The 25222-nt window shown below is 40.6% G+C and overlaps 1 protein-coding gene across 15 annotated transcripts in view; it reads right to left on the minus strand.

The window, feature by feature from the left end:
* The window catches only part of sox6 (SRY-box transcription factor 6), a 155001-nt gene that overhangs the window by 84287 nt on the left and 45492 nt on the right, over positions 1–25222 (minus strand). For 12 of the 15 annotated variants that reach the window (XM_067442909.1, XM_067442916.1, XM_067442907.1 and 9 more), the window contains 2 exons: positions 21022–21268; positions 16864–17074 (listed from right to left, as the gene is read on the minus strand). In XM_067442909.1, the coding sequence (XP_067299010.1) occupies positions 16864–17074; positions 21022–21268 (458 nt within the window). The remainder of the gene's footprint in view (positions 1–16863; positions 17075–21021; positions 21269–25222) is intronic. The other 3 variants (XM_067442917.1, XM_067442912.1, XM_067442906.1) reach the window with 1 other exon arrangement.

The raw sequence follows: 25222 nt of genomic DNA on the forward strand, positions 1-25222 counted from the left end.
ACCTTCCAGTGATTCCTTGACATAACGGACAAACTACACCTTGCCCCCGCGTATCTAACCACTCATCTACGATCCCATCTTGATAGCTCGGTTTACTGCCAGAGAAATTTTGCTCTTCTTCACAAAGCAGCTCAATTAAGACACCTACAGCATAGATCCACTGACAAGATTACGCAGATCGTCTTAAATAGATAAAAAGGAAGAGCGGTAGTGCTCATAAATCTTCACAAAGATTCAGTGAACGTGTTAAGTGTAAACAGTTTTCATCATCACATGGCAAAAATCACAACAGTAGAAAATTAAAAAACAATTAGCATTTGAAACTGGCATGCCATACTGAACCATTATACAATATTTAATAATTAATATAATTAATATAATATAATAATTTAAATGACATATTTGGAAATATGTTTTTTTTCAGTGTAACTTTTACAGTGTAACTTTATTTTAATCAAATAAATACAAGCCTTGGTGACTGTAAGTATAAGGTGACTATAAATACAAAATCTTGCTGACCCCAAACTTGGGAACAGCAGTGTATATTATGTAATATTATATAACTGCGAATAAAATACATTAATACATGCTCAAGTAAAAAAAAAAATCATTTGCATATTTTACCATTTCAAAAACCTTTGGAATAATTTTGACTTTATAGTACAAAAAGATGCACTCATATTTCTAGTCCAAGTGACTTAGAACATTTAAGCTATGTATCACTGTAGAAAAGTAATGTAGTAATGTAGATATCTACTTCAGTTACTGTCATTAATGACCTCCACGGCTGTGTACAGTATGTGAGATGGAGCTGTGTCATGCCCCTGAAGATGCAGTTGTGCTGAGCGGAGAGGGTGTACCCCCATCCCGATGAGTCCTGCCCTGTGGCAGACAGCCAGAACATCTGCCAGCACCCCCAGGTCTCACACCGCCACTGTAATCCCCTCCACAGGAAGCTGCTCTCCCCCAATCAATCCTTACACTTGAGAAACGAGAGAGAGAGAGCGAGACTCTCTCCTGAAACACTCCACTTCACAGTACACACATCATTACAGCTGTCCTCAGTGAACTGCCCTATTGTCCCTGTGCTGTCTATTGTCGATTGTCCACATAAGACTGCATCCTTAATCCGACTTTCAATGAACTGTAGCTACAGTACATTACGTCTCTTCCTCTCGATAAACCTCGGAAAACATCACTATTGTGCTTACAGTCTCTCAGAGGGAGGAGGAGACAAAACTCCACCTTCCGCCCAGCGTATGAGCAGGCCACTCGTCAGGGAAAACAGGGAATTACCAAATCGATGATCAACTGACAATGCCGATATCAATTCCTCAGGCCTTCTATTAAGTGCACCATCTAATGATGGAGAAAGCAGAGGAACTATTCCCATTTCAGAGGGAGAGAGAGAGAGAGAGAGAGAGAGAGAGAGAGAGAGAGAGAGAGAGAGAGAGAGAGAGAGAGAGAGAGAGAGAGAGAGAGAGAGAGAGAGAGAGAGAGAGAGAGAGAGAGAGAGAGAGAGAGAGAGAGAGAGAGAGAGAGAGAGAAGAAGAAGAAGAAGGCCCAAGTGAGGTATTATGGTTCCACTTGAAGCCACCCAGGTTGAAGGGCACTCTCATTGCAAGTGTCGCAGTTAGGTTAATAATTATCCTCTAAGCACTCTCATTTCTAATAATGTTATGAGAGAAAAGGCTTGAGCAAAAAAGAGAAGTAGTCAAGCAGCCAAGGTCAAGAGAATATTGAGAGTTTTGTGCAATTTAGAGGGGAAAACAAGTTATTCCAGGCATTCTCCTTGGCTCCCGCTGGAAAAACACTGTCCCCTCTATGAAATCGCATCTCAAGGCTTCTCTTGCATTGGATTTGTTTCTTACAATAAAGATGCTGCAGTCAATAGAAAACCAAAAAATGTACTCTCTTTTCCTATTTCTCTCCATCTCCTTAGAAAAACAAACTGGAGTCACAAGCTATGCACACATGCACAAGCGAACGCAAGCGTGCACAGAACACTGAGGGAAAATCTTCTGAATATCTTAATCACAGAGCCACTAAAACAAGACTCCATCATCACACAAAATAAGAGTATAATAATTACAAGAGGCAGACAGGAAAGTGAAACGGCATAAGAAAACATGTTTTGTCGTTCCCGTCGTTAGTTCCAGAGACAACAGCTGTTAGCTGGGGCGGCGGCGAATGCTCCTGAAGTCTCCATAATCACGCCGTTATTGAAGTGAGGACAAAAAGGGCACTAATTGCAAGGGAGCAATCTAAACGTAATAGGTTACACACCCAGGCGACGGCGCACAATGCTAACAGCTAAAAAGAAGAGTCGGGTTGAAAAAAACATAAAAAAATCACGACAGAGAGAAAACATGCACGCACACGCGCACAACACTGTATAACAGTAGCGTTTCCCTCATTTTCTGCCAATTACCTTCTTTCCCTGTCAACAGTTTTAATAACCTCGATCATTTCCACAAGCCCCTTTTTTCTTTTTTGCATGCTTTTTTTGCTTCGGTTAAATAATTTCGGTTCTTTAATATGCAAATGCACCCATTGGCATGCATGGGTGAAGAGGCTTCAGCTCCTTGAGATGTGTCAGTATATTGTCGAGCACCTGCACCTCGGGGAAGGCTTGATTTAATTGACACCTAATACTATTCATTATTCCACTTAGTGAGCATCTCTGCTAGTCACCTGTAGGCTGCTCGAACACCGTGCTGCCATTTCCTCCTGTCGACAGCTGCTGTAAATAGACTGACTAACCTTAGTAACTCCTTGTAGTATTATAATTTATTTACAACTACTACTTATACATTATTACTTCTACTACTACTACTACTACTACTACTACTTCTAATTTTAATAATAAATATTGTAATATATATATATACATATATATATATATATATATATATATATATATATATATATATATATATATATATATATATATATATATATATATATATATATATATGTTTAGACATTAATAAACACATTTTAATAATATGAAATTTCATTATTTTTAAGAGCACTGCTTTTTAAAAATAAGGAATATATGGTGTTATTGAGGCTGGATTACAATAACAAGGAAACGGATTCTGCTATAAAAAGACTATGGTAAAAATAGTGGGTGGCTGTTAGTGTCATTGTCTTTATTTGGCAGAGCTGAGGTGCTAATCTCAGCGCTGACCCCATCATCTTAGCCAATCGCACAATTCCTGACCTATCTAAACAGGACACGTGTCTATCAAGCACATATGAATTAACCACTCCCAAGAGGCTTCACCTCTTGAGCAGGGCAGCACATGACCTCTTCTTCAATCCATTTTACTGCAGGACTCGGCACTAATCAGGGTTGAATTATTAAAGTGAGCAGCCACCGATGATCAATTCACACTAGCCAGGCCTTCCATGACAGGGTACTTCTTCAGCACTAATGACACAAGAGAAATTCTATCGGACAATGAAAGACGTACAGGGAAATAGATCATACTGATTAGTAACGTGAATGGGAGAGATAAAGTTGAAATATGTGAAATAGAAGAAATAAAGAGTTCAAGTTCAACCAAAGCTGTGGATAAAAACTATTTTCATGGCATGTTTGCGCTTGGAAGACACCCTGCCAGATACCGTCGCCCTTAGATGGAGAGGAATTCTGGGCACCATGTACAAGAAGAAAAGTGAATAATAAATATTGGTGAAGACAGCAAGACACTAGCAGAGGGTCAGCATCTTCTGAAGGAAAGCCATCCAAACGAAGACTTGGGCAAGTGATTAAAACACACCCCTGGAGCATCCCTTCCCCTGACAGGAGGAGGAGAACGAGACGAAATTAAAGCAAAGTTGAAAGAGAGATTTCTAGAGAGAGAAGTACAACTCAAGGATCCTACAGATTGAGAAGAGGAGGGAGATATTAGGAGAGGAGGGGGGGTGGGGGGTACAAGAGAGAGAGAGGGGGGGGGGGGGGGGTCCAATCAGAACTTAGTGTAGAAAGATCAGGAGCCAAGATAAGCCCATACTTCGAGCCCCCAAAACTGCAATCTCCTCTTAAGCTGGAGAGTGGCAGCTGGCAGAACAGCTGGTGAATAGGATTAATGTCAGAAGAATGAAATAAAACTCAACATATGTCCGAGCCTGAGGTGTTGGGACTGCACGTGATTGTGCCCCGATGGATGCCATGTGTGCAGCTGGAAGGAGCTGTGCCGGAGCTCGGATGCACTGCCTTCCCCACAAGGTCACTTTTAAGAAAACTAGGACCATTTAATGCTTGGATAGCAAAATGAACTTTCTCTCCCCTGTCCTCTTTAGCCTCCTCTCAGGCTGAGCGAGCCCTCAGAGGCGGCCCACCCCGACTGCTCTGCTCCTGCCTGCTGCTGCTTATTACGGTTCACTCACAACAAGAAACGTTTTCAGCAAACACGGAGGAGAAACTAAATTCAGCCAATGAACTTCACAAATTTCATTACTGAATAGGTCGGGATGAGAATAAAGTGATAGTAATGCCCTCAGAGTTTCAATATCTAACATTGTCAGGCACTTATAACACTATTTAAATTATCAATCTAAATGCATCCCTCCAAAAAACAACCCACACATCCCTCCTTATCAGGAAAAAAACCCCACACAAATTTAGTCTAATTCAATTACAAATCCCGCTGTGACAGGGTACACATATTTATAATATATATTGAACATATAAATGTTGAAAAAATAATGCTTTTTTATGGACTGAAAAATATAATAATTTTCTCAGGACTGCCTCTTCACACACACAAAAAAATGTAAACTCTCATAGCATGTCGCCTTTTTGACTCATGTCGCCTTGTCGCCTTGTCTACTGTGTAAATTTTGTTTTATGTTTATTTAATTTAGTGTATTTAGTTCTTAATCTGCAACAAAAAAAAAATCCTCATCCATTTCTACAACATTCTGATGCTTCTCGAGGGTTTGGGATTTTTTAAAATTAAAAATAATAAATAAATTAAAAATAATAATAAATTAAAAATGATTTTTTTTTATTAACAAATTAACAAATAAAAATACAAAGACAAAAAAAACCCTGCATCTTATGAAACCATCTTGAAATTCTGCTCAAAGGACAAGGTACAAAATAAGACGAGATATGCAGATTTAATCTCAATTTATAAATTCCATTTCATGTCGGTAATCATTAGAGCCCACATACTGTAATAAATTATAATAATTTCACACAAGAATTAAATTACTGGGTACCTTGCAGAGGAGCCATTTTTATGCTGGCTACCCTGCAATCTAACTGTCAGATATAAACCCTTCTGCTAATCAATGCTTCAAAACATTCACTTTTATTCATCTACGTTGAATTAATAAAAATGTGTGAATAATGTCGCTTACTGCGATCATTTCGGCTCAGAGTGATTTAGTAAATTAATGGGTGCTACGGACAAAAAGAAACTGATAGGATCCACATGAATAGATTAAAATTTGCTGTGAAGCCAACTGTCTTGAGTCGTCACTGAAACTTTATTTCATCTTAAATGCCGGAGCAACTTGGACGTGCTTGAGAGGTTCTCCCCACAATATACGGCGAGTTAAAACAGGGTGTCAAGAAGATAATGTGCTGCTAAAATTAAAGACGTTTCAACCATAAAAACACTACAGCTCGGTTTATATGCACGCTATGGGTTAAGTAATTGACAGAGTGTTTTATTTCTTGAAAAACTGAAAGATGAATTAAAATTGATGATCTTTAGTAAACTAGGTATGCGGTAAAACGTTTTACAGCTACAAGTGAACTGTTTTACAGTAATAAACAGTACTGTATCATTGCATGAGGGCATCTTCGTTTTTTGTAAAACTCACTTGACTAATTAAGGAAGCATATTTTCCAACCGCTGCCACTGACATTCTCCGTTTTTACGAGGCAACAATTAAAAATGTTTATGGTCCTGTGGAGCGCACTCTGTTTACCAGCATGTCAGAGTTCAGTGCTCATGTACTCGGGCCCAAAAGGTCACTATTTTTAGCCACCGACCTCCATTCTCTCGCACACACGCGCAGCTATCGAGTAACTGCACACTCTTACTACATCACAGACCAACAGTGACTGCTGGGCTCAGCCCACACAGCTGCACACAGCAATACAATCCACCTATGGAGTGCCATTGAATAATACAGACGCGATCTGACCTGTTCTTTCCCATTATTAGCAGAAGGACGCAGTGAGAAGTATGTGTCAATTTTACAGTGGCTGAAAGTTAGTTTCTTTGTCTGTTGATATCCGAGCAAGTATAAGGAGAGGCTGTGATGAGACGGCGCAGTTACCGGTAACCATAGTACTTCAAAAGGTTAAGAATTTCAATTCCTCTCAAGTCTACTTGCCAGTCTACAGCTAACACACTCAACATTGTTTTCAGTGTGGTTCTGCAACAATGGCCTCCGTATTTTCTTTCAAATCGACCCGTTTCTCTTTCTCTCTGCTGCGGGGTCATATCCACCACAACATGCTGTGAGAGGACGGAAAACGCTGCCATTTCACATGGAGCTGAGCTCATTTCTTTATCACCGCTCAAGAATGGGAAAAAGAAAGTGTGTGTGAAACGGAGAGACAAAGAAAAGTATAAATATATAATATATATATATACATACACATACATACATACATATATGGGGGGAAAATACAGCATATAAAACCAGACCCAGACCACTGTGGAGAAGGCACCCTCAAGAAGAATATTCGGGGAAATTAAAGGAGTGAGAAAAGTGTGCCTCACTACCCAAATCACAAATTTAAGTAGATGGAATTTTATGAAGGAAAAAAAAAAAAATCCCACCTTGCAAAACCATTCATTAGAATTAAAACTCATAACTTTAAGCTATCATTGGAACTTCATGACATGTAATGGATGACAGGGTCCTAAAACGTATTAACCACTCGACCTACACAGACTTAAAATTATATGGGGGCCACTCCCAATGAGAGATGGTGTTCAGCGAATAATTACGATGATCCGAGCCGCAACGTTCGGCGAGCAATAAAACATGTTTCTATCTGTTTTTTCTGACATCCCATCTCATCCCCTTGCACCTTATTGAACAAAGAGAGAGCAAGAGAGAGAAAGACACAAGGAGACAGACAAGTCGTAAATGGTTTTGTCGTGGTACAGCACACATTTCAAAACATATCGGGTCGATGTGTATCGTCCATCTTTTAAAGAGTTGGTTCTCCCAATTCATTAATTTTCCTCTACTAAATACAAAAGAAGATGCTTTAAAAAATGACATCAATGTCCAAAACAACACTAGACCCCATTGACAGACAAAAAAAGCCAGATAAAAGGAAGTCACACAGGTTTGGAAAGAGATCAGGGTGAATAAATGATGACATAATTTACATTTTTGGCTGAACAATCCCTTTATTTTATTTTTTTGTAGAAGGAAAACGATGTACATGTGTATGTTTGCTGTTGTGTCTGTGAATTTCAGAAAGGGTGGCGGTATTAGCAACCAGATGATGCTGACGTAGCTGGGACTTATAAAACAAGTCTTGCTATGTGGCCTGAAATCATTAGCTGGGCACACCGGCCCGTCTGTGGCTATGGTGTGAGTTACATTGACACTATTTTGATCCTAGTCAGATGACACCAGCTCTTTTGTCCAGTTATGTGCAGTCAATGCCTGGGAACTGAGCTTGAGGTGGGTGGTGGTGATCTCACACTCATATAGCGCAAATGCAACACACGCTTTGCAGGTTAAGCCCAGCTCATCTCGACCTGACCGCTTTTAATCTACATAAAGGGTCCTGCTTTTTCCACCAGCAGTGCTCAGCTGCGCAGTGACAGATTTAAGGCTAATTAATGGGGTGGTCCTCTTTTCTCAGGCATCAGCATTTTGCTTTTCTCACTCTGCTAATCCAAATACCAAGAGGGGAACATAAAGATGCTTGCTCATTAAAACCACTCATTCCAGTACTGCTTTACACATATACCACTATTCCAACATCGCTGTTAAACAAGAGCAGGACTCAACGCCAGCCCTATCAACACTGTTGCTTGGGACAACTTTCATCTCATCGTATTACAGTGGCCTCAAAAGTGTATGTACACTTTAACCACATTTAAACATTTATGAATGTTATTACATTAAATAGCATTTCACAAAAGAAGATTGTTTGGTTTTAAATGATAAAACAACATGTTCTGATCAAAATTAAGAAAACAAATATTTGGACACTTGGGCCGTGTGTCCACCAAAGCATTTATACCTGAGACTAGCATATTTTCCCAGTTGTTTTCAGTTGGAATGGCGTCTTATTAAAACCGCAGCTGCGTGACAAGGCGCTGAGTGTCTCTTACACGCTGAGTGCTTGCGTTCTTTACCGGTGTTGTGCCGAATTCCAACCCCGCCAAATTATTAGCCCCCTAGTATTGGTAGGTTTAGGATTAGGTGTGGGTTGGGATTAGGCAATCAGGTAGTGACTTCAACGAGTGGTGTAATAATTTGGCAGGGGCTGAAAATCAGCACAACACATGTTGGCGAGAGTTGTTCAGCTCACCATTGTCACTTTTTACTGAGCCATCCAATCACAGTGGAGGAGGGGCAAGATAAATACTACACTGACCAACCGCCACATTCTGTTTGTACAACATCAACAGATGACAACAACAAGCATAACGGAACAAAATAATTTTAAACAAGAGCCAGAGCAAATACTTTACATTGTATCAATGTTTTTTGATATAGAAACAATATACAGAAACAAGCATATCCACAGATATTTCGAATCTTAGCAAGTAAGGAGTCTGAAATAACGCTGCACTGCCGAAGCATTCTCAAGCGCCCGTAGAGTTTTAAGCTGGCTAAAAATGCTTTGGTGGACAAACGGTCTTACTTAGTGGCTGTCAGATGTTAATGGAACGTGTCCATATGGTGAATGTCATGGACATCACTTATGGTTACTCAGCTAGGACACATGTTTGAACTTGGGGAGAACTAAACACATGCACTAAAATCAATTTGGTTAATTAAAAAAAACTATTTACAGAATTGACTAAGCAAAATATAATAATAATAATAATAAAATAAAATAATAATAATAATATTAAAAAAATCTAATACTTTGACATTTTAAGTGTAACTTGCATGTCCAAAGGTATCTAGATATCGATCTAGATATTCTTTGTGACCACAATATATGTAGGGATTATAGTAAATACAATTATGCATAAATTAAAAGTATTTTGAATGTTGGAAAAAAAGAAAAAAGAAAAGATGACAAAAAATAAATTTAATTTAGATAATTTGTTGTATTTATTATAATTCAAATATTGTTATTTTTTTTTACATGCATTAGTGCACACTTAAATAGAGTCAAGGTGTGTCAATGTGATGTATGTATTAAGGTATATAAAACAGCGGTGTAAGAAAGTCTTGTTCACGGCTGTGGAGACGTACCTATAGTGAGAGAGGGTGGGACAAATGGAGCTCTGTTCAGGAGCCCTGGCTGTGATTTGTCTCCCTGAAACACCCGTTTCCTCCTATCAGGAGAACTTCAGCTCAGTGACAGAGACTGGCACAATGTAAGCGTTGTGCTTGATCCCACACAAGAGGGACAGAGTTAACAGCTGAGCTCGAGAGAGAAGATGGCTCCTGGAATGCTCTGCAGCAGTTGCTACTGTTGACTAATGGGAATCTGAGAAGAGGGAAGGTGATATGGAGGCAGAGAATGGCACAGTGAGGCAGAAGCAGCTGCTTGTTTTGTCATCTGAAAGAGGAGCACTCTATTTGGAGCAGGGACAGAGTTTTGAGGTCCACACTAGGCAGTCAGAAGGGGAACGATTTGTCTCTCCTGTCACACACTCCTCTGAGAAGTGTGTTTGTATTATGGATGTTTGATATGAAGCATTCAGGCTGCGGAGGGTTTTGATATGGATTGAACAGAGGTGCCAGAGTCTGTTTGTATCAGTCTGTCTTCCTTTTTTTTTGTCGGTGCTGAAGGCTTGTCAGTAGCATATCTCTCTCTCTAAGGGGAAAGACAGGAGTAGGCGCTATCATTTTTGTCCACAGAGTGGCAGAATGCCTGAAAAAAAAAAATCTATTTAACGTCTGCCTCACAGGGTGACAAGAGAGTTGACTGGCAAGGAGGGTAGAGCAGGAAGACAAGCTTTTGATCATGTGTCCTAACAAGCCATTCCAGCTCATGTCTGCTCACCCCCAGCAGAATTACATTACCAATTCAAACAAAAGTGATGGGCCAGATCTTGCTCTTTACCAAGCTACCAATTCACCCGCACACTAGCTTACCTGCCAACTCTCGAGATCCACACATAGGAAGGTTGCCACACATCTGAAGGTTAACTAACATTCTGACATGTGTACGAGCAAACTTGGATTAATCAATCCTATAGGCATTCATTTAGACAAGCAGCCGGTAAAAGGTAGACGGAAGCAAGTAAGAGGCGAGAAAACATCCAACGACTGATGTTTGGCCCAGTGTACTCTGCCCGAGGGATGGGTGGACTGATATAACAGAGCGATGGAACGTTGTGTTTGAAGCACATTTCCAGAACTCAGGTTCGGACCGAACTCTAGCCAAGAAATTAAAAAGGCCGACCTCATTGTATATGCATCAAGTCTAGGGCCGGTGCCACACATCATTACAACAAAGATTGTTATTAATTAGGTGGAATAGAAATCAGAAGTGGATGTCAGGGCCGCCGGAGAGCAAAGCTAGCCCCTCTGCTATTTCAACAAGAACCCTTTCAAGAGGGTCATAAAAATGCAACCGAAATGGCATGCGGTAAAACAGCTTTCTGCACTCAATTCTCCCGCTGCCCAAACCCATCAATCTCTCGATCTCGATAGGGAAAAGACACATGCTGCTTGAAAATATTGGGCTGGATGTTGAAGAAAAGAAAAAAAAGAAAAGTTTCAGTTAGAAATGTTTAAATACAGGGGAGGGTGATAGGTTCTTATAAAATGCCTTCACAAACATACTTCAACAGAAAAATGCATTCCTCCAAGGAGATATTGAGGACTCTATAGCCCCCCATAGAGCAGATCAGGAATACACACAAACACACACACAAACACACACAGCTGTTATTCAAATTCACACCGGTGCTCACCTGCTGCTGAAATGGCCGAGGTCTGCAAGCGGGGGGGCTCTAGAAATATCCCTCTGCCCCAGACATCAGGCTTTACGTGGGATGGAGGCATAGAAGACCCCCGCTAAACTCATTAACTCAACATACAAAGTTCCAGGTGTACAGAGCCACTCGCTAACCTCGACTTTCTTCTGGCCCCTCAGAGGGCTCAGCCCAGAGAAAGCCCTCATCCATGCCACATTAGCAACTGTTCCTGTTGTCACCCAGGTCACTCCTGCGGGTGTAAATCACTCATTTTCAGAAAGTGCCTCTTCTACACCTGTTGGCTCTGACATATTTCTAAACGGGGCTAACAACCTTGCCCTTTCACTTTTACAAGGGGGAAGAGTGCAAGAGTGCATAGGGTTGACTAACTGTGCAGAGACACTGACACAAGACACAGATTTTATTTTAATTTATGATTTTTAGCTTTTTAACCAAAAGGATCATTTTGATTATATAACGAATCCAGGCAAACAGCTGAATCTTTTAGAAACAAAGTAAAACAGATACTTTACTATTAATTGCGATTGCGACAGATTGTGAACGTGTGTGGTCTTCAGCAGTAGTGGTGCACACTGACAGGATGTCATGGAGGAATGACAGGCAATTTTTTATCCACCAATCTGAACTCCTGCCACTGAAATGCCTGCAAAATGTAATGCTGGCATTCAGTCGAACAGGGCTCTAAGCGTGGATTAGCAGCAAACAAGCTATTACCAGCAGCCATGGCCAATCCTGCCAAATCAAGACTGCTGACTAAGTTGGCAAAGCCAGTGGTTCATTGGTGCCCAAACTAGAGCAGTAGGCAGCATGCCTTCTTGACTAGGTATAGATGCTTTTCCCTAAATCTTTCTTTCTGCTACAAAGTGATTTAGGAATGTTAAAGTAAAAAGAAAAATTATGTCTGCTACAGATTACATGGATGTATTTAAATGCTGTAATATTTTCACAAAAATAAATAAAATAAAATAAGAGAATGGCCAGTGTCTAAGCTTGCTGCTCAATGTACAAGTCAGATATTTGGAGCTTTAAACTAAAAAAATAAATTCAAGGTTGAATAAGGGTGAGAGGAGTTCATTGAAATAGAGGTTAAAGAATCACTCCACTAAAAAGGACTGTACATAAAACTGTTGAAAGAATACCACAGTAATGCAACAATGAAAACAACCAACACAGCAAAGGACTCATATATCAACGATCATCACTTAAAGGGGTGGTTGATTGCCCCGTTTTACAAGACGTAAAACAAGTCTCTGAGGTCCCCAGAGTGTGTATGTGAAGTTTTAGCACAAAATACCCCACAGAATGTGCCGTTTTGTGTGTCCCTTTAAATGCAAATGAGTTGCTGTTTATGAGGCGGAGCTTCAAGAACTTCTGCTAGCAGCTCTGATAACCTCATGCGTTGAGTTGGACAATGTGAGAGAGACTCAAGAAGAAGTGACGACACGTAGAATGCGACAGGACATTTCTGAATGGTTAGTTGATGGATTTATGGATTTGGTGTGGAGTTAGCTATCTAAGTCTTGATTAGCATATTTTGTCATGTTAATCTCAACCCCTTTGTGGTGTTTTTCTGGGGGTGGTATTTATCTAAATTTCAAGGTTAGTGATGTCACTAACCCAGGAGGAAGCTTCTGTACTCCCTACCAGCCGTTTGTTGTAGTCCTTAAAGGAATACTTCACCGGAATAGCACTTCTGAGAGTACTTCGACTCGATGCAGTAAAAAGTCCCGGCTCAAAAATCCTCCCTCACATCTGATGTGAGGGAGGATGTTTCAGCCCGGACTTTTTACTGCACCGAGTCGAAGTACTCTCAGAAGTGCTATTCCACCATACATTATAGTTCTCCTTTTTAATCCACTTAGAAAAGGACCACATTTTATTTTATGTCATCATACTTGATAGTTCAACTATTCGTGTAACTTTATTTAAATAGGGAAAACGTGGAGGTGTTTGGTACTTCTAACTTGATCTCTGTTTGGATCCATAGTGAATGAACTGGGCTCAGTGGGCTAAGCTAAATGCTATCAGATCATCACCGCGCATCAGAGTGATTAAGTGCACACACTGAGAAGAGAGAGGTATGTATCAACTCATTTTAGTTAAGGGAATAACATAGTTTAATATGAAAAAGCGGTGAAGTATCCCTTATCTCCCTTTGCTTTAAACTTTGAGCATCGTACATATTTTGTATGCTCAAACAGCAACATTGCACACTAACTAAAGTTAAAAGAGTAAAATCATCATCAACAACCCCTTTAAGTATCCATAAAAAGTATTCAAAATCCATTGCTTGTGAATCCCATACAAGGTCACCTTGAATATTTATAATGGACACCAAATTTTTCTCTTGTCCAGTTTATTTTTCTTTCTTCTTATTTTGATTTTTTCCTCTTTAGGCATTTTAAACAACCAAAAAGCACCATTCAGGGAGCTCTCTATGAATTATGTTTTACAATACCAGTTAGAGAAATTTCTAAGACCTCTGTGTATGAGAAGGTTCATATGGCGCTTTTACAGTGAAGGTGACTATTCAGCTTAATGCAGTCCTCTAGGCAGGATATTTTCATTCATTAGAGCGGTCACAAGCACTTAAGGCACTTTAAGGATTGTTAGTGAGAGGAGAGATGGAGATGACAGTCCGGTTTCACTGACTTGCGGTATGGTTCTAATAGGTCTGATTGAATTTGAGAGCGGTTGACTTTTAGGGCCCTGGTGCACATTCAATTAAGTGTGTATAAAGACGGGTATGAAGTACAGTGTGCATCTATATAAAATGCAACCTTTCAAGTATATCCGAATTTCTCTCCTTGACTGAAATCAAAAGACACTGTTTTACCAACAAAGCGTTGCACTTCACTGCATTATGTGCTGCCTACACAATGCCATTCTCAAAGACGAAAAGCTTAAGACCAAAAGACATCACGAGAGCCAAGGTTCGTTGGAATAATGGAAGGAGATGGTTATAATTTAACTTGGCAATGGCTGTGATTTAACGGTGTTCAAACAAAACCATGGAAACTGGTAGTTTTAAAAAGTTTTTAGTTATAAAAAAGCATAATTTTTTATTGCACATATTGAGGGTATAAAACCTACCACACTTCTCTACTATACAGTATGCAAAAGGCACTATATCAAATGGGTAATATATGTCCACACCTGCAGTATTTAAAAACAGTAGGAGAACAATACTTAACTTTCTAAAACAGTTGCCCATCAAATGCAGTAAGCGATTTCGGACACAGTTGCAGTGTGATTCCACCTTAAGATGGAAGCATAATCTACTGAAAGGTTGTTCCCTTAACAGGCAGAGATGAGCAATATTTTTAGCTTTTAGAGTCACACAAGGGGTTAACCCTGACATTTGAGGTTCTGCGGACATGAAGATTTCCCTTACAGCTGCACCAAACTGAGACATCCTCAAGGACGCAGAACCGCTCCATTTCAGCATCTCAGCGCTAATGTGTTGAACTCTGCATGCCTCTTGTGTCTCTCAAGCTCAGGAACTAATTTCTGTGCAAAGGGGGATATTGTGGCATGAGGTGTGGAGGCATGAGGTCGGCTCTGTCTCCATTATTAAGGGGAGATTAACACAGCTGTACACTAGAAGTGAAGCACCCTCTCCTGCCTGCACTAAACATACGGGCCTTCTGGATTATGAGCTGCACTTGACCATTTAAATTACAGCAGCAACCGGCCATACCAGCTGGGGCTCATTAGCATAGCACCTTAAGACACAGAGGGCTGAGAGCGCATCTTAAAAAAATACTCTACTAGAAACAACGTGAGGAATCTATTAGGATACAAGCTTATGGAGCCTCTATAGAGACTTGGTGAAAGAAAAAATATATGAGATTGAGGAAATAATATTTTTCAATGCTTTTGCATCACCTTGCAAATAAGATACTTTGCATTCCCTCGCAAAAACGTTTGCGTTCCACCTAAAAACTTTGAGTTCGCTCGCAAAGAGCTGAAAAGTTTTTGCAAGAAAACGCTACGTTTCTCAGGGAAACGCAAAAGTTTTGCAAACTTACGCAAAGCATCTCGGGGAACGCAAAATATTTGCGAGAGAATGGAAAAGCATTGACTTCTTCTTTTTCCTCCTATCTCATTTTTTCACCACCATGTCCCTTTAGGGGCTCTGTATACAAGCCCTTCACACTACCTTTGGATACAATTAAGCTGGATATACAGGAGAGGTGAGAAAAAAAAATTAATCAAAAGACGTTTTTTAGTTGAACGTTATACAGCAAGTCAATTTAAGTGCTATTTCCAAAATTGCATTTTGTTTAATACGGCACCTTAATTGACAGACAGGCAAATTATAGGTGAAAATATTTTTAGAGAAAAAAAAATCTTAAATCAGTTCACATAAATTTAGATTGCTGTTAAATTATTTCTTTGCACCGCCCCACAAAATCAAGCCCCTTTATGATAATGGATGGCTTGTCATGATTTCCTATATCAATTATGAATATGAAAATATTCATGACTGACAGCCTTTCACTCAGATTTATTTAATTTGTCCTATTTTCTTATTCAAAATATTTCTCTAACCCTTGGCGATAATGAAACCAACCATAAACAAATACGATTAAATTAATATGAAGACCTTCACAGAACGGGAGAAAAAAATATATGAGGGAAAAAAATACTTTTAACTGAATTACGGCCTAATTTATTCCTCTGATCAAGTGTTCAGGCTAAGAGTTCCCCAGATGCTTAAATGAGACTAGTATCTCCCCAAGGAGCAATAATGTCTGAGTGTGTGTATGTGTGTGTGTGTGTGTGTGTGTGTGTGTGTGTGTGTGTGTGTGTGTGTGTGTGTGTGTGTGTGTGTGTGTGTGTGTGTGTGTGTGTGTGTGTGTGTGTGTGTGTGTGTGTGAAATTTAATTGTATAGGTTTCTGCTTTACACTAATTACGAGAAGAAGAACCGTTTCAGCAACTCTTTCCAGTATTTGCTTTTCGGTCGTATTCCCAGAGGACTCGCTCCACTGCGGCATCAAACTATTCATTAAAATGTTTTAAAAATAAATAAAAATAAATAAAAATAAATTTGATCAATTAACTAGATTCTCCTTTTAGTCATGGGACTAGTTTTGGCCTTTTACTGGACAACTTGTGGCAGAAGCTACCTACTGACATGCATAAATCCTTCATATAATACAATTCTTACACTATACATATGTATTTTATATCTTTCAAACTTAGTTGCCAAATCCTTGGATACTTCTGGGCCCTAAACACATCGAAGAAAAAAAGTCTTGGAGCTATTTGAGTTGGTCTGTAGATGAATTTTGCGGCATGAATGCTGTCGTCTGTACTGAAGAATAAAAAGGTAATGTTCCTGGCGTCAGGTCGTGGCGTGTGTTTTATGGTCTGAGAGTTTGGTTTGGCATAGCCCGGAGACCACACTTAAGCTGAGGGGTAGTGCCACCCACTCTTTGTCACACTGGACTCGGTTCAGAACAAACTGGAAAACATAGCCACGTCAGTCCTCCCAGGTTAAATGATGGTGTGTGTGCGTGTGTGTACAGTGGGAGAAAAGAGACGGATTATGTTGAATGAGAAGGAATATAACATTATACCGAAAGACAAATGGCGAACAGGGAACACAGAGTTACTGAGGAGATCGATGCACGCCAAAAAACGCTTTCCAAGAGGAAAACAATTTGCTCAAGTACACGTAAATTCCTAAATCCAAACACACAAAGAAGCTGAAACCTTCTGTACCGTCTTGCTCTGTCTTTGTCATCTCCTCTAGTTTCTTCTGTTTCAGTGTGTCCACCACATCGGCCAGGCTTCCTTTGCGGCGCTCTGGCGTTCCGAAGGCTGAGCTGCTCAGCAGGTCGCCGCGCTCCCTGGCCCCCTCCTCTGGCTTGTGTGGAGAGGTAGAGTTATTCCGGAAGGAGTATAACGAACATACTTTATTGCTGTCCGATTCCTGCAGGAAAACACAAAAGAGTTTGAGAGAATGTTTTTTTACTTTCTGCCAAAACAGACAACATTAAATGTCAAAGTATGAAAAAGATAGGGGGGAGAAGAGTCAGTGTTATTCCACTCAATGTTAATGGATTCAAGCAGTTCATGAGTAGTTGAAAAATGTCTCCCAGTTCCTTTGAATATAATGTGAGACCAATTATTCACTATAGAGTTCAAAATCTGGACTCTGCCCAGGCCAAAACTTGTTCTTGGTTGTCTTTGCAATTTGGGTAGGAGCATTTTCTTATTGAAAAATAACACCTGATCATTTCACTTTAGATAGCAAACCATTCTGCAATATTCTCCTGTACTCCTAAGTCTGACTTTCCACAGTGAAGTAGATCACCAGCAGCTAAAAAGGCTTCCCACACAATGACAACTCTTCCTGCATGCTTCACTGTGGTAAAGATGTATTTATTATTATATTTCTCAGTATATTTTCGAAGACACTGTGAAACACTGTGTTTCACTGTGATTTACCACTCCATACACAACTTCCCATAATCTGCCAGAAACTTAATTCTGTCTTACTTTTTTTTTTTTTTTTTTTTTCTGAGGTGAAAATGGCTTTTTAAGTAATGCTTTTGCTTAGATTTAGCAAATTTCCTGACCAGTAATATGTGGTTAAGACAATGAAATGCTTAGTGTTTAGCCCTTTTGGGCTTGGCCCTTTTTTTCGTAGATGAATGCTGTTTAACAACTCTTTTCTCTTCACAAAAGTCATCTCTGTAATTTCTTTGCAAAGTTTACAGATGCAAGTTTGAGCCGAGCTCAAGCGCAGTGTAATTTGTTGGTTCTCGAGCGGGTGGCTGTTCCGTGCGGTATCCTCCAGGCCATCGTAAATCTGGGCCCTGTCTCAAGCTGCTGTTGTTTTGCAGTCCCACCTGTGTGTGGTTTAGTGGTTAACTGAGCTTCTGTCTGCAGCTGATAGTTCAGTGTTCCCGGAGCGAGTGCGCAGAGAGGGAAAACAGAGCGAAAGGTCTGATCCTACACAGGTCCCAATATCTCTACACAGTACTAATGAGTGATTGTAAAAATAAAGTGTAAAAGCACATTAGTGAGTGGAAAGGGAGTCCTGACTGAGAAGAGTTTGGGCATAGGATTATTCCATCAATGAGAGAAAAACTGGCAGGTGTATGTTGGAGAGCAGGGCACAGACGGGCATTAGGGCAGTGTGATTATGTGGCAGCGTTACACGAATGAGATCACACAAATCAGCTGGCACAGACTTCTAGTGCTAACAGACGCATGAAGGTAAATTTACAATGACATATAGAATATCTCAATGTTTTCTACAGGAAAATATTAAATGTGGACTTTTGATACAAAATCGTCAATGATAAGCGATACTAATATGATCTCAAACATATCTCATCCAATTTGTTAATGTCTAAACTGAAGAAAAAAAAGAGCTAGGATGAATTTTATACTCTTGTTCTTGCTAGCAAGCTTGTTTTTAATGTATGTACATCTTTGCTCTTTTATCTTTTATTCAATTTATTTCATTCTCTACATTTATATTGAAATCTTAATCCAGATCTTAAATAGTTAGTTAACCCAAAAGGCCTTTTTTTCATCTTCGGAACACAAATGAAGATATTTTTGTTGAAATCCGATGACTCAGAAAGGCCTCCATTGATACCAATGTCATTTCCTCTCTCAAGACCCATAAAAGGCACTAAAGACAGCGTTAAAAAGCCCATCGAATCATGAAACGATACACTGATTCATAACGGTTCGAAGCTTTGTTTTGAAATCGGCCAATCACTTAGTTGTTGTTTTTTTTGCGCTCAAAAACTATTCTCGTCGCTTCATAAAATGATTGTAGAGCCACTGTAGTGAGATGGGCTTTGTAGTGACGTCTTTAGTGCCTTTTATGGGTCTTGAGAGAGGAAATGTCATTGCGGCCAATGGAGGCCTTTCTGAGCCATCGGATTTCAACAAAAATATCTTCATTTGTGTTCCGAAAAATCAACAGAGGTCTTACGGGTGTCGAACGACATGAGGGTAAGTAATTCATGACAGAATTTTCATTTTTGGGTGAACTAACCATTTAATGCATGACTCATTATATGCAAACCATTTCAAATGCATGCAGTAAGAGTTTGCACATACTTTACATTACATTTATATTTTACAGATGCTTTTATCCAGTGTATAGTTAAGCATTTATCAGGTGAGAGTTTAAACAAACTACAACCCCACTGAAGAAAAAAAACCTCATTCAACGACAGGACGTCCTGCTCATGTGAAGACAAGCGAGCGCATGTGCACTGCTCACTGCAAATCAAACACAAGCAGCTGCACTTGAACATCAAATGAGCACAATTAACTTTTCATATGCTTTCCCTCATTATATCAAGAGGAAACCGAGAAATCATCCAGTGAATATCCAACCAAAGCAGTTCGGTAACAATTCTTTGAAATGCTCGTCTAATTATTCCAATCACAAAAGCTCTCTGTAATCCAATTAGGAACCAGCCCCACCTGAGCAGTCTTCTGCATTTATATATGAGATTGAGGTAAAGACTAGGCTAGGTAATTATATTATATTATATTATATTATATTATATTATATTATATTATATTATATTATATTATATTATATTATATTATATTATATTATATTATATTAATTATATTATATTAAATATTTTAATATCGCATTTAAAACATTGATTTCTAGAAACAAAAATAGACAGAGCTGAGACATTGATTAGAAATGTTTCAGTTCATATTGAAATCTTTGACTTTTGATATCTTGTCACATTTGAGTATATGTTGAGACATTGTGGAGGTCTCTTCTGAATTCCTGCAGGAGAGAGATGCTTTTTTTCCATGAGAAAAATTGGAAAAGTTGTTTAAGATAAGGAAAGTATCAATTTGATCTTATGTAATCTCATTGCTTTCTAGGGAAAATATTTGAGATAAAAAAAAAAGTCTGGTTTCTCTTTCCTATGGATGCAAAAGTCCATCCTGCTGTCCCTGACATAGTGACATCACACTATATGCTGTGGTGTTGCCACCAATGGAATGCAATCTTCAGCTAAAGAAAAAGGCAAAAAAGCTGAATTTTTTGGCTAATTAAAGTGGGGTTTGGCGTCTGGATGCTGCCGGGCCAGGGGAGTCCAGACCCCGGGGGCTGGTCAGAGTCATCCTAGCTCTGGGCAAGCAGCAGCGGAGGGAAGGTTTATAGAGAATTCCCTTTTACAAGCATCGAACAATAAGTGGCTGTCAGTCTAATGTCTGGGCTCTATGCCTCTTGGTCTAGAGAGACCACCACGGAGGAAGGGGGGGGGGGGGGGGCTCCCTCAACCCCCTCAAATTCCCACTCCTCATCCGCTTTCTCATTGTCTCTCTATTTATAGATTCATAAAATCACTCTGACATGAAATGCAATTCAATACGTGGTTCTCCTGCACTTTTACAGTGTGAGGGATCTCCAGGCGCTTGTGGGGGACTTAGACTTCAAAGCCGAGTCCTTGGCAAATCACAAAGTCTTAAGTCTTCATTCAAGTGTTCCAGAGAGGCCTGCTCTCTTCTAGCTGTGTCCTTGGGTTGAGGATTCCTCTCTCCTGGAGTACAGAGGGTGTGTGTGTGTGTGTGTGTGTGTGTGTGTGTGTGTGTGTGTGTGTGTGTTTGTTTTGAGAGAATAGATGTGGGATACATCTGGAGGTTTACTCCATGACATGGATGTTTTGTCAATGTTGTAAGATTGCGTCCTAAACGGAAAAATATCCAGAGAGTTCTAGACGAATAATCTCGACCAGACGGTTGTCACTCTTTGAATCCTGCCAACTATCTTTAATAATGTAATCTTTCATCTACACCTCATTAGAAAATGAAAAACACAAGTAGTCTGTGTTAGCACACGTAAATGAGCTATGAAACGCTGGCAGTGGCACTCACCATGCGCTGCTGGGCCGACATCAGGCTGTCCCAGTCGGATTCAGGCGGCACGCTGCTGCTGATTGGCTGAAGCTCCTCCAGGGGAGGTTTGTTGTGGAGCAGATTGTGCAGGGGCAGCTGAGGGGCGACTAGCGACTCAGAGTTCTCTTCCTTCTCCCAGGACATGCGCTCCTGATTCAATCCATCCTCACCTCCGTCAGGGGTCGAGGCGAATGGAGAGGTGGCTTGCTTGGAAGACATGATTCTGCTGAGATAAGAGCAGAAGAAAAGTGTCATAAAACATATTAAAATTTCCAATGCAACAACATAATTCTGAATAAAGAGTCTTGCAAATGTCAGACAGGAAATGTTGCGGATCGGCTTTCATTCTCTACGAGTGCTCTCACATCACATATATATATGAAGTTGGCAGGCGTTCTGAGCCTCCACGCCACATCTAACCCCGCGATTGGACCAGTATCAGAGCTGGGGAGATCCTATCAATGGCTCTGAGCTTGGTGCGGGAAAAACGGCATGCACTGGGGTCCCTCTTAATCCTTTGTTTAATGTAAATGGACGTGCTGAGCTATGGCTGGAGAGCTGCCTGAGGCGGGCCCAATCCCCCCGCCCCATGGCTGATTACAGCGCTAAGAGGGTTACCATACCATATAACACGCTCTCATTAAAGCGCTAACCCTGCCACCAACCACAAAAAGAGCGGTGGCGCTGAGACGCTGACACTTTATGGGAATTTGGTCATTACATTCATATTGAGTTTATAAATGTGTCATTTTCCTTCGTTTTGTTGTAATTGTGCTTTTCTGCTTTTGCAATTGTACTTCAGAATTCATTTGAGTAGGCTGCTGAGGCAGATGGGAGGTAACTTTTAAGATTTATAGCAAAATTTCACAAAATAGGGTCTGTAAATTCATTTGTTTCAAATTAAAGTCATCATGTCATATGGCATAAAACTCAACTAAGTAAAAAAAAAACATTAAAGGAACTGTATGTAAGAAATGTATTTGAATTAATCATAACATGACCCTGATATGTCTCTAGACATTAAGAAATCATGTTAATTTCAAATACGTATATCACTGACAACAGTAGTCCGGTTGTTGCAGCAACTGATGTTGATGTTGACATGTTGTGTTTTGGCCTGGAGCTCCACCCTCCACCTAATCGACCAATCATGAAGTCAGTAGTGTTTGGGCGTCCGGGTTGCCAGCTCTGCTCTAGTTACCACAGCTGCAGCTACAAACGTTCCTGCTGATCCTGCAACCTATCTGGCAACCTCGAATCAGGTGTGTGTGTGTGTGTGTGTGTGTGTGTGTGTGTGTGTGTGTGTGTGTGTGTGTGTGTGTGTGTGTGTGTGTGTGTGTGTGTGTGTGTGTGTGTGTGTGTGTGTGTGTGTGTGTGTGTGTGTGTGTGTGTGTGTGTGTGAGTGTGTGTGTGTGTGTGTGTGTGTGTGTGTGTGTGTGTGTGTGTGTGTGTGTGTGGCATTACCAGTTTTGACCACAATCTTACATACACTTCCTTTAAAATAAAAAAAATAAAAAATCAACAGGTAATTTGTGTTTTTATAACAATTCATGAAATCTCTGTATTACTGCCAAGGAAATTAATACTTAACCTGCTAATTGAATTAACCGCTTGATTTAAATATAATCAAAGACTGCAAATGATATAGTAGGTTGAGAATTAACCAGCATTAACTTTTCTACCGATCTTTAAATTATCTGCTCAGAGATAGTAGAGCACCCATCATGGACAATGACGTACATGACCAACTGCTGACCACAGGGATGAGCATTATTGTTTTGAGTCTGAAATGTCCAGGGTCTATGAGAGGCTTTGGCAGTGGAAGCCAAAGCACTGCCGCTAGCTGCATTAGCCTGGACAAAGGGCATGGGCGTTCTAGGTCAACGTCTGCAGGTGAGCTAATGTCCTTCCACTGCCCACTGAGACTGCAGGGAGATGAGAGAGAGGCAGGCTGGGTAATGAAGGAAGCCCAAGGTGCCTCCAGAACTCCATCTCCAGCCCTGCCAAGTTTTCCAGCATGTGGCTCATCGTGGGACGAAAACAAATTTGACACCGGGAGAGATTATTTTAACACCAAACTGTGAGTTAATCTGTTCATGTGCGTGCGGCGGCCGTGCACTCCGGCGCATGAGGGATGTGTGGGTTGCAACGGGCTGTCAGGCCCAATTGCTCTCAGGCCCTTTAAAGTATGACTACTTCATTTGAAGATGTGCCATCAATTTGCACACATGGCTGAACACTTAAGCCTCACACTCTCAATATGAATTGTTTAATACAGTCCGGTAAGTGAGAAAAAAAAAGAAGTTCCCTCAACTATTGTCTAAAGCTAGCTGCCGTAATATTATTTGTGTTATCCTTATCAAAGAAATTGTTGGTAAAAAATAATACAAACACATTCGCAAAATCTGAGATGAGCTCCGCGGAAGCCAACAGAAGTGGACAATGAAAGTCAATGGAAGTTAATCAAGCGGGATACCGCAGCTGTGCAAACAAGCTAAGTCTGTTAGTTAGCGCAAAGGAAGGCACCAGAGACCCAGACCGCTCCGCACCCCTATTTTCTTTAGCGAGACCAAGGCCTCAATTTTAATCAGCCAATAAATTGTTTCCTGTAATTATATCAAACAGAAAGTGATCTCTAAAATTGTAGAGCGTTAATTGAAAATCAAATTTAAGAGCAAAGTTCAGCGCACCGAATGGTTTGCGAAAGAGAGTGAGAGTGAGAGTGAGAGTGAGAGTGAGAGAGAGAGAGAGAGAGAGAGAGAGAGAGAGAGAGAGAGATAGAGATAGAGAGAGAGAGAGAGAGAGAGAGAGAGAGAGAGAGAGAGAGAGAGAGAGAGAGAGAGAGAGAGAGAGATAGAGAGAGAGAGAGAGAGAGAGAGAGAGAGAGAGAGAGAATTTTTTATTCATGGTTCCAAAGAGCCGGAGCTTCCAGCACAACAACCCCCACCTTCATCTTCAATGGACTGCGAGCGAAACAAAGCACTTCTTTTGTATTACACAGTAAATCAAGTGGTATTATTTTACCTCTAAAATATTCAGTCTCTCAGGCCTTTCCTCCAGTCTCTAACTATCAGTCAAACTGCTGAGGCATGATAGTGAGTGAGTGTGAGAGAGAGAGAGAGAGAGAGAGAGAGAGAGAGAGAGAGAGAGAGAGAGAGAGAGAGAGAGAGAGAGAGAGAGAGAGAGAGAGAGAGAGAGACTGACTCCATCCTCCTGTAACATGTGTCTACAGCAATTTTACTCGAAAACGCAACAGATCTGAGCCAGGGCCCCGTAACAGTATTAGTCAGTTGAAGTTAATAATTCATTAGGAGAGCTGGGAGGGCGGCTCAGCCCGTGAGTGCTGGGGTTCATGAGTTTTGCCCCCCGATCCCTCCCAACCATAACACCCCCCGCCCCGCTCACATCCACCCAGCTAATCTGCACCCACAGCTGAGAATGGAACAATGTGGCCGCCATTTAGCTGGGATAAAGGCCTGATTCCTAGAAGGGTTTTTCCTTTAAGCGCACTTCAAAATCATTTAATTTCTCCCTACGACCCATAAAACAAAAATCAGTATGTGGCGTATGACGGAGGAGGGGAAATAGCCCTGACGCCATCGTATTTCATCAAATTAAATGGTGTTTTACGTTGAGAGAAACACCCATGGAACAGTCCTGCGAGCCATCGCAGCGCTTCTTTTTATTCTTATTAATAATTCAATCTGTTTCTCCAGTAAATAAGTCCAATCCTTTGGCCTTTGTGCATATTAAGCAGAGAATATATCAGCTAAGCCACAGTGGCCTCATATGAATTCCTGTCAACCCTCTCCCGCTCAGGCCTGATTACACAATAACAATGGACAGCTAACAAACCAAACCAATCAATAAGTTTAGGGCAGCACAGCTTGTCTTTTAGCAGTCCGAGGGAGAGAGAAAGGCCCCATATATAGCTGACAATACGATACGTTTATGAGGATTAAGAGTTAAGTTCTCGGCATGAGTTCTCATGTAGCCTGGAATGCTTCGACTCATGAATTGTTGCCGCTGCTAACGTTTCATCACGCACTGACCTCTGTTTAATTGGTTAGTGGCATTAGAAGACACCCCGCACTGGTGTTCCTCAGGGGGTCTCATGACTGGGGGCCATGTGTTTTGGGATATCCGCTTTCGCCCCTCTCAATCGTTAGAAGCCCCCCGC

The sequence above is a fragment of the Pseudorasbora parva genome, chromosome 1 (genome assembly GCF_024679245.1).
Source record: "Pseudorasbora parva isolate DD20220531a chromosome 1, ASM2467924v1, whole genome shotgun sequence".
NCBI lineage: Eukaryota > Metazoa > Chordata > Actinopteri > Cypriniformes > Gobionidae > Pseudorasbora > Pseudorasbora parva.